Here is a 10,273-nt window from a genome sequence, read left to right on the forward strand (position 1 = left end):
TCATTGTATTCAAATCTGTGGTCTGCAACCAGATAAGGCACCAAGTTTGAGTAAACACCACTTGATTTTATTAAATTAAATTAAAGAAAAATCGTAGCTAATTAGTAATTTTTTTGGGGGAAAAAAATGTAATTACAGATGTAATGTTTTTTCAAAGGCGGTTGCGTCGTAATTGCATATGAACACCGCTGGCCGCCCACAGTAATCTGGCGTCATAGGTCACGCGTTTAAAAACAAGTGGAAGCCGCGGTCAATTATGTTTTTGCTTCGACTTTACTCGCTGTTAATTTTATTACTTGTTAACAAAATTCACTCGTGTTAAATTAATTATAATTAAGTTTTCCAAAAATATATAATATAAAACAAAAACTAAAACTAAAATATTGTACATTTGAATTTAAAAAGGCTTTATAAAAAATATATAAACACCAATATTTTATTCGTTACCAATAAATATGTATATGATTTTTTGTGAACCTCCTTCCGCGCCTTTGAATATAAAAAGAAAATAAATAAATATTCGAATTGCATTATTGGAGAGATAGAGGTGATGTTTGGCTTTGCCCTTTCCGCATCGTTCTTATCGCTTCCACCACTATTTCCAACCTGTTTTTGTAGCTTAGCTACAGTTTATGGTCCACGTGTCGTGCATCCAATGGACCTTCATCAAACTATTTTTTATTGAACTGACGATTTTGTCCTCGTTGTCCGCTATAAATTAACCCCTTCGGCTCTTGTTTTCTTCATTCTGTGTTCTTCAATTGAGCTTCTAACCAACATCATTTCTGTTCAAGGTTCGTGGCGTTCCGTGATCTCTCTATCTCTCTCTTTTTTTATTTTTTTATTTATTTTGTTTGTATTATTCGTTAGTTTTGTTCATGTTTTCTCAGCACGTTTGGATTCATATTGCGTTTTTAGGTTTTGTTGTTCTGAGTTTCTTTGTTTCTTTTGTTTATGTGCTGGTTTGGATCTTTACGTGATTTAGAGTATCTGAATCATTCCGATGTTACGATATTTGTTGGATGAGTAGGTTTTAGGATTTCGTTTTTTTTTTTTTTTTTTTGATTGGTTTAGATATACACAAGGGATTTTGTATTCTAGGGCTAGAAATTCTTAAATTCTCGTTTTGTTTCTGGCAGATGCAAATCTTCGTTAAAACCCTAACAGGCAAGACCATCACCCTTGAGGTAGAGTCGTCTGACACGATCGACAACGTCAAGGCTAAGATCCAGGATAAGGAGGGAATTCCCCCGGATCAGCAGCGTCTTATCTTCGCCGGAAAGCAACTAGAGGATGGCCGTACCTTGGCCGACTACAATATCCAGAAGGAGTCGACGCTCCATCTGGTCCTCCGTCTTCGCGGTGGTATGCAAATATTCGTTAAGACACTGACCGGCAAGACTATCACCCTTGAGGTCGAGTCGTCTGACACGATCGACAACGTCAAGGCTAAGATCCAGGATAAGGAAGGAATTCCCCCGGATCAGCAGCGTCTTATTTTCGCCGGAAAGCAATTAGAGGATGGCCGTACCTTGGCCGACTACAACATCCAGAAGGAGTCGACACTCCATCTGGTACTCCGTCTTCGCGGTGGTATGCAAATATTCGTTAAGACATTGACCGGCAAGACCATTACACTTGAGGTCGAATCGTCTGATACCATCGACAACGTCAAGGCAAAGATCCAGGACAAGGAAGGAATTCCCCCGGACCAGCAGCGTCTTATTTTTGCTGGAAAGCAACTCGAGGACGGCCGTACGTTGGCCGACTACAACATCCAGAAGGAGTCGACCCTCCACTTGGTCCTCCGTCTTCGTGGTGGGATGCAAATCTTCGTCAAGACCCTGACCGGTAAAACCATCACCCTCGAGGTTGAATCCTCTGACACCATTGACAACGTCAAGGCTAAGATCCAAGACAAGGAGGGCATCCCACCAGACCAGCAGAGGCTGATCTTCGCTGGTAAGCAGCTTGAGGATGGAAGGACTCTGGCTGACTACAACATCCAGAAGGAGTCTACCTTGCACTTGGTGCTTCGTCTCAGGGGTGGGATGCAGATTTTCGTGAAGACCTTGACTGGAAAGACCATCACGTTGGAGGTGGAGAGCTCTGACACGATTGATAATGTTAAAGCCAAAATTCAGGACAAGGAGGGCATCCCTCCGGACCAGCAAAGGCTTATCTTCGCTGGTAAGCAGCTGGAGGATGGAAGGACTCTCGCTGATTACAACATTCAGAAGGAGTCTACTCTTCACCTTGTTCTGCGTCTCCGTGGTGGTTTTTAGATGGATGGTGGTGTCATGTTGGTCTGGTCATTGTGGTTTCTTACTTGTATGCTTTGTTTCACAATTCAAATGATGGTATGATGATTTAGTGCTTCGGCCTGTTGGCCTTAATATGGTTGTCGATTAAAATAAAAATGGATTGGTTGTTTTCATCGACTTGTTTTTTTCAATGAACTCGGCATCGTAATGGTGCATTACAACTTGTATATTCATCGAGTCGAATCACTCGATCATTTTTTTTTTTCTGACCGATGTCATCAGGATTCATATATCTCCGGAAGAAGGAGGTGTTATTTTTACTTCTTGATTAAGAACGGCCTTCGCTATATCAAACCAAATATAAATTTAATCTCCTAAATGCAAAGATCTGATCCAATTAGGAAGTATTATATTATTGGACATTCAGCTTCACACAAGGGGATCCACTAGTTCAGATACAAGTTCTTTTCACATTTGAAAATCCCTCACTTGAGGAAATTTAATATCTGAAGCAGACGGGAAGGGATCTATTTTATCAACGAAGAGGAAATGAATTCGGTGTAATATAAACTAATCGCCATCTGGTGTAATCCGTCTCAACGACCAATCAGTTTCTCGTTCCCTTGCCTCCTCCAAAAGCCCTAGACCTTATTTTCACTCCTCATTTTCTTCGATGCCCTCCAGCTTCACGACAAGTCGGAGCCCCACCTCAAAGAACTCCGCCATGAATTTGGCCTTGTTTCGTCATCTTTCATCACCAACAACACCGATCCCTCCAAGCTGATATTCTTCTATCAGGGCTCCGGGGTTTGCTGTGGGTTTCTTATATACTATTGTTGGGTTTCATTGGCTTTCATTACTCATGTGCTTGTGAATACGCAACGGGTCGTTATGATGATTTGGGATCACTTGAGGGTTCTTTGTGGAGGGTTCTTTGTGGAGGATTTTCACTGCTATCATAGTGTCTGTACCGATTGAAGAGTAAGTGGGAACCTAGGAAGAGCAAGACGTTATTATAGTTGAGTTCATCTTCAACATTCAAGAGGGATCCTTTTTACAAGTCAAGTTGCAGTATGACTACGCTTACAAGTCAAGTTGACGCACAACCACGATGTGAGCCATACTGCCTCCCTTCGGTTTTCTTGTTAGTATTTCTTTTCTCACACGAGTATCCGAGTCAACTAGCGTGCACTTCGACTAATTTTACAAGACAAACGTTCGACTTTACAACATTCAGCTGACAAGAAAATCTGTAGGATAACAAATTGATAGTAAATTCATTGAAGTTGAGCCATACTGAACAAGTTTAGTGCAGTGATTTGATGTGGTAGAAAAAGAGTTTTTCTACCACAACCAAGAAATTATAGCATACCCTAATCCATCCCAAGATCTAAAGATATCCGTTGGAAAATCTTTTGAGAATCTGATTTCAACCTATTTTGTCAATTATACTCCGTAGCAGTTGCATTTTAGGTACATTTTGACCAATTTTTGTTCACCAATTGCAGCATAATCTCAGGAGCAATCTTGGCACTTTATTATCTTTACTAAAGTTTGATTTTTAGAGTTAAATAACTCTCATGAGTATATTCAATGTAAATTGCTCCAATGAAAAATTGAATACGATTGCAAGTCGTTCATATTAAACATTATCAAAAGAACTTCATTTCCATTACGTTCACAACTCATTTTCATTACTGTTTAGAGTTGACGCTAACATAGTAGTGGGAATAGACTCGAAAAAAAAAATTATATTTAATTACCATGTTGAATATTGTTTATATGATCATGAACTGTCTTAGATTTTTATAGGATATCTTTTGTTTTTTTCATCATCACACTCATTGCATCTCTCACATATTATAATGTTTTGATTCTTGCTTTAATACTGAATTGTAAACAAAGCCCCTCTCGGTACCTTATACCAGCTGGTTGTGTCGGCACATTTAATATTAGTCCACTAAAATCCCAGAAAGGTGGAGCCAAATTCCTATGAATTGTACACCTTCCACTTACCCTTTCTTTTGACTACAATAACAATTAGATGCTTTGGGTATTAAAAAGAACAAATAAATAGCAACAAACCTTTGAATCCCATAATAAATATAATGCCAAGCTAAAAGCAGGGCAAGTGTCGGATAAAATACGTAATTTCCAGAAGAAAAAAAGAAGAGAAAAGAAAACTACTTAATCATGATCTCCACTACCTCAGCTGGAGATCATTATCCAACTCCCTTAAAGTATTTATGTCTAATTATTACATGTTAGGCTCCTATAAAAGTAAATAGAATTTGCTTTACTTATGTTAATTTGAATAAGAATTGAATGTATATCTTCTTTGTTGACACAGAAGTAACATTAAACCAGCAATTTCGTACAGGAATAACGATGTTATATTAAATAAAAATATATATCATTCCCAAAAAATGCCAAATCCAATGGCTTGTGGACAAACTATTCGTTACCACAAATTGAACTTGAGTAGGACAAAATGATAATAACACAAGAATCCAATGAATTATAGCTGCATTTTTACCGTGGGATTTGATAGGAACAACTGTCTGTCACATAATATTGTCCACTTTGTCACATTATTTATGATACATAGATTTATTTATTTATTTTCAAAAAGCATAATAACAATAAAGATAGTGTCTCTCGTTTATATACTCATTTTCCTGTCAAACGAAGTATATTATTGAACCTCCTTCTCTAGAGTCTTTGAACACCACGAACAAAGTATATCATTGAGTCTCCCCTTCAATGATTCCAAAGACCAAGAAAATGTCAAATACAAACTATTTAGTACCAAAAATTGAAACTGAATCGTACAAAATGATAATATCACAAAAGAGAATCCAATGAATTGAGGTGGTCACGTTTTTATTGAGGGACTTGATAGGAACAACGACTCTCCACGTTTGTATGATATTGTCTATTTTAAGTATAATTCTCATGACTTTGCTTTCGGTTTCTCGAAAATACTCTCACAGCCAATAAAGATAGCTTTTTTAACTTATGTAATTATCCTCCCTTCAAACAAAGTACACCATTGAATCTTATCTTCTCTTTTGGTAATCTAATAGAAGTTTAGCACGAATTTTCACTATACTACACTTTTAAGACTCACAATTTTTTATTCGACATTTAAAGATAAGAGCACGACTCTAATACTGTAAAAAGATTAACAATCCTCCATATCGGTATGATATTATCTACTTTGAACATAAAGTCTGGTTACTTGTTTTTTTTCTTATGTTTTAGATGTATAGTGTGCATATGTGCGACTCCAATAATGCACAACAGGACTTCCCTCTCCATTTTGGTATTTAAATATGTGGTGGGTGAGGCTATACTCATCACTTCAAACTTCACTGCTAGAAGTGGAGATTTGTTCATGGCGACCCATGAGCCACTTCTTCCTCAACCCCCCAAAACTACCCGCCCTAAGACCTTCTTCACAATCCTCTTTTTTTTCTCTGCTTTTGTGCTCTGCCATTTTCATCACCAACAAACTCATCAATTCAGACCCATCTGAAAATGGTCATCACCCCTTCCTTCATAACATCTGCAACATGGCTTACAACCAATCATCCTGCATTCAAATGCTCGCCTCTGAATTCCCCCTTCTTCAAGAAACCAAAACCACCAACGCGGCGAACTTCTTACAATCCTTCCTGAGGAAATCCACAAGCAAAATAGTCAACACCATCGAGAACGCCAAAGATCTCCGCCGTCGAATCAACAACCCACGCGGTGAAGCAGCTTTGGCCGACTGCGTCGAGCTCATGGAGATCTCAATGGATCGAATAACCGACTCGATTTTGGCTCTCAAGAGCAGAACGTGCGGCTCAATCGAAAATGCACACACATGGCTGAGTAGCGTGCTGACGAACCATGTGACGTGCTCGGACGAGATCGAGAATTCAATTTCGAAAACGGCGGCCATGGATTTAGGGGTTGAAGAGCTGATTGTGAGAGGGAGAAATTCATTGGGGATGTTGGTCTCGATTTGGGGATCGGGCAAAGAAGAGATGGGGTATCCGAGTTGGTTGAAGAAGGGAGATAGGAGGCTGTTGGAGGTTGTGGGGAGAGGAATGAAAGCGGATATAGTGGTGGCGAAGGACGGGAGCGGGAACTTCAAGACGGTGAAGGAGGCGGTTGAGGCGGTGCCGGACAAGAGCAAGAACAGAATTGTGATATATGTGAAGAAGGGGATTTATAAGGAGAATGTGGAAGTGGGGAAGAATAAGAAGAATGTTATGTTGGTCGGAGATGGAATGGATTCCACTATCATCACTGCTAGCCTCAACGTCGTTGATGGATCAACTACATTTAAGTCTGCAACTGTGGGTAAGATTAACAACCTTCCTCTTTCCCTCCTAATTTAAATCTGAAACCCATATTTGATGATCTCCGATTTCATAATCCAGCCGCCGTGGGAGATGGATTTATAGCCCAAGACATCTGGTTCAGAAACACCGCCGGGCCGGAAAAGCACCAAGCGGTGGCACTTCGGGTTGGAGCCGACCAATCCGTCATAAACCGGTGTCGTATCGACGCTTATCAAGACACTCTCTACGCCCATACCAACCGCCAATTCTACCGCGATTCCACCATCACTGGCACCGTGGACTTCATTTTCGGCAACGCCGCCGTGGTATTACAGAACTGCAAAATCGAACCCCGACGTCCGATGAGCAACCAGGCCAACATGGTGACAGCGCAAGGCCGAACAGACCCAAATCAGAACACTGGAACTTCCATCCAAAAATGCCAAATCGTGGCAAGCTCCGACCTGGAGCCGGTTAAGAAGTCCATTAAGACATATTTAGGACGCCCATGGAAGGAGTATTCGAGGACCGTGGTTATGCAGTCCACACTCGGCGATCTCATAGATCCAGCGGGCTGGGCTGAGTGGAATGGGGACTTTGCATTGAAGATGCTGTACTATGGCGAGTATTCTAATAATGGGCCGGGCTCTAATGTTAGCAAACGAGTGAAATGGCCCGGTTACCATGTCATTACGAGCCCAGCAGTGGCCCAAAAGTTCACGGTGGACTCACTTATACAAGGAGCTGAATGGCTGGGCTCCTCAGGTGTGACTTTTATCCCAGGGCTGTGATCGTATGCGCTTGTTGGATCTTCTCTGCTTGTTGTTGTGATGCAGTATAAAATAAAATTTAAAAAAAAAATTAAAAAAAGAAAAAAAGATCTTTTGTTGTAGAATAATTAATCACTCCTTAATTGAGTTTCGTATGAATAAGAAAAAGAGTTGGTATGAGATTATTATAAAATTATATATTTTATAATAAAAGAGATATAAACCTACTACATATATAAATTAATCAAATATTAAGAGCTGTGATTTATGATTCAAGAATTAAAATATAATTAAATGTAGTTAAAAATAGATAGAATGAGATCATGCTTCCCATATCATACCACAAAATGCCGATTTCAAGAAAAGCGGATCTTCAGATTTCTAATTACTCTCATGTCGGAAAACCACAACAATATTAATTATATTATTATTATTATTATGGAAAATAAAACGTGGTTCCAATTATAAGGAAGTTTAAAAAAATAAAAAATAAAAAAATCCATTAATATAATATTCTGCCATTTGTAGATATTTAATTTTAATTACAAATTCCAACGCTAATTTAATTCTCCCTTCTTTTCCATCTCTATCTCTCTCTAAATTCTTCGCTCCACCATGGCTTCTAAAATGAAAGGAATCTTCAAAAGTTTCAAATTCATCAAACAAATTTTTGGTAATGCCTCTTTCTTTTGCTTCTTCGTTTTTTTTTCTTTTTTAATCGAACTATCACTGAATTCAAAAGTTTGTGATGATAGCCGTAAAAGAACGAGAGATAGAAATTGGGTACCCGACGGATGTGAAGCATGTATCTCATATCGGGTTGGATAGTACGTCTCCATCCGGTTCGAACCCGAGCTGGGTATGTTTTTTCTCTCTTCAAAACCTTTTTAGATTTGGTGTTTTGTTTATTCTTGTTGTTTGAACAAACGCAGATGAATGAATTTAGAACAGGCGATGTGAGTGAAAGAAGAGATTCCAGTTCAACCGCCGTAACTGCTCTCACTCATTGGTCCACTCATTCCCAAGGTCTGTTCTCGATCTAATTTTTCACACAATCCCAGATAATGGGAATATCAAATTTAACAAGCATTTCTACGTGGGATCTGCTGTGAAGCAGAATTCGATGTTTCAATAGGTTACCAATCGGCATCCGACATGTCGATGGAGCTTCAGCAGCCACGACTTCCAAAGAAACCAAAGAAAAAAAGGAATTGCAAGAACAACAAAGTCAAAAGCTTCCTGCAATAACAAATTAATGGCTCGGTTTTTCCAGAATTCGTCACAACTTTTCAAAGCCTGGATGTTTCTGTTCGTGGGAGTGAAAATTTCTAAATTTCTAAATTTCTAAATTTCTTTTCACCTCTTTAGTTAAAAAAAAAAAAGAAAAAAAAAAGAAATCACCAATTGATCTCTATATTTAGTTCAAATTTAATCTGTGAATTACAAATTCAAATTTTTAATATAGAAATATAGAAATACACATAATCGCTATGTTCAAAGGATGAAAGAGTTTCTTATCATCTTCTTATCGAGTTGATACTAAACTTAGAATATATATATTGTGAAAACTATATTATATAATTGTGAAAAACAAAGATGTGGGTTTGATCATGATTATGATAATATTAAGGTACATAAAATGATATGCACGGGAATTAATGTTTGACAACAACAAAACAGAAACATACAATTAAAAAGATGTCTTCTGTTAAAAAAATTAAAGGGTGGTATAGGAAGATTCCAGTACACTCTGCCAACCATTATTATTTTCCTTTATTAATTACACAAGTATATAAATTTCACACAGTCTGACTTCCATTTTACGTCACTGTTCCAAAAATTACTTCTGTACCTTTGGGATTCTCTCATCAATCTTCTTCTTCTTCCAATTCATTTTGTAATGTAAATAATCCATTTACATATGAACATACAAGTAACCCGTACTAATTATTTTCCCACACGTTCATCCAAATTATCAAATTTGTTGCAAATAAATATTTGCAATAGATGTTACGAAAAGGAGAGGGAGAGGGATGCTAAGGTAGGTAGTTGTGTAGATTGAAGAATGAATGTTGTCATTATTTGTCACTCCTAACGTTGTTATACACAATGGCCCATGCATCCACCTAGAAAGCATCTCTATGTTCCAAATCAAATCAATTTAATATTTTTTCGGACCCGGCTGAGTGGATTTTAAGGAAAGGTTTGAGTCAAATCAATATAAATTACCTTTGGAAGGTAAATGGTGAAATGGAATTGGGAGTGGTGTTTCAGTTATACCAAGGGTTTAAAAAGTTAAGAGGTAAAAGGTAAAAAAAAACAACACACACACAAAGCCATAAATTAGAGGTGTTGAAAATTTAATGTTGTTGGGTGATATGTAAATATCAAAATTAAAGAAAGGCAAAACTTGTATCCCCACTTCCTGGTTTTCATTTTCAGGTGATTCGATTTTTGCTTTTTAATAAAAGAGTCACATCAATATTATTATTATTTTAAGGAATGGTTGAATGTATAATGAAATCAATTGTAAAAGTGTGAAAATCTCAGACGCATTTAAAAGCTTTCGAAGAAAAAAATCTAGTGAGACAATATTTACTGGCAAACAGTGAGTTTTGGACTTTTACAAATGATATTAGAGTCAAACACCGAGTAGTGTGATAGTGAGACGCTGGTTCCTTGAAATGGTGAATTGTAAGATCTCGTATAAGTTAAAGTGGGAAACGAATAATTTTCCAAGATGCATTTTGAAACCTAAACGAGAAACGTTCAATTAAGGGAAAGTTGAAAAAGCCCTTTCGAGATGAAAATATATTTTAGACAGTGACTTAATTTAATACAGTTTGAAAGTGTGGAGTTGGAAGGATAGGATAGGATGTTGGGGGGGGGGGGGGAAATGAAAGTG

General features: G+C 37.9%; 2 protein-coding genes and 1 pseudogene across 2 annotated transcripts; all 3 read left to right on the forward strand.

Moving 5' to 3' along the window:
* The first annotated feature begins 690 nt into the window (after positions 1–690).
* LOC111433541 (polyubiquitin) lies at positions 691–2,491 on the forward strand. Its single transcript, XM_023070606.1, has 2 exons — positions 691–794; positions 1,140–2,491. Exon 2 carries the CDS (start codon positions 1,140–1,142, stop codon positions 2,283–2,285), a length of 1,146 nt encoding a protein of 381 aa, XP_022926374.1. The 5' UTR covers positions 691–794; the 3' UTR covers positions 2,286–2,491.
* A 3,053-nt stretch (positions 2,492–5,544) lies between these two features.
* LOC111433540 lies at positions 5,545–7,564 on the forward strand (annotated as a pseudogene).
* Positions 7,565–8,116: 552 nt separating this feature from the next.
* Positions 8,117–8,719, forward strand: LOC111433570 (CRIB domain-containing protein RIC10-like). Its single transcript, XM_023070638.1, has 3 exons — positions 8,117–8,227; positions 8,301–8,394; positions 8,486–8,719. Exons 1-3 carry the CDS (start codon positions 8,117–8,119, stop codon positions 8,614–8,616), a joined length of 336 nt encoding a protein of 111 aa, XP_022926406.1. The 3' UTR covers positions 8,617–8,719.
* The last annotated feature ends 1,554 nt before the right edge of the window (positions 8,720–10,273 follow it).

This window comes from Cucurbita moschata, unplaced genomic scaffold (assembly GCF_002738365.1).
Source record: "Cucurbita moschata cultivar Rifu unplaced genomic scaffold, Cmos_1.0 Cmo_Scf00043, whole genome shotgun sequence".
NCBI lineage: Eukaryota > Viridiplantae > Streptophyta > Magnoliopsida > Cucurbitales > Cucurbitaceae > Cucurbita > Cucurbita moschata.

Excerpts from the sequence above, each read along its gene's own strand:
- LOC111433541 (XM_023070606.1), top strand. The coding sequence starts at position 1,140 with ATGCAAATCTTCGTTAAAACCCTAACAGGCAAGACCATCACCCTTGAG.
- LOC111433570 (XM_023070638.1), top strand. The coding sequence starts at position 8,117 with ATGATAGCCGTAAAAGAACGAGAGATAGAAATTGGGTACCCGACGGAT. Across the intron at positions 8,228-8,300 it reads CCGGTTCGAACCCGAGCTGG|ATGAATGAATTTAGAACAGG; the intron begins GTATGTTTTTTC and ends GAACAAACGCAG. Across the intron at positions 8,395-8,485 it reads TTGGTCCACTCATTCCCAAG|AATTCGATGTTTCAATAGGT; the intron begins GTCTGTTCTCGA and ends GCTGTGAAGCAG.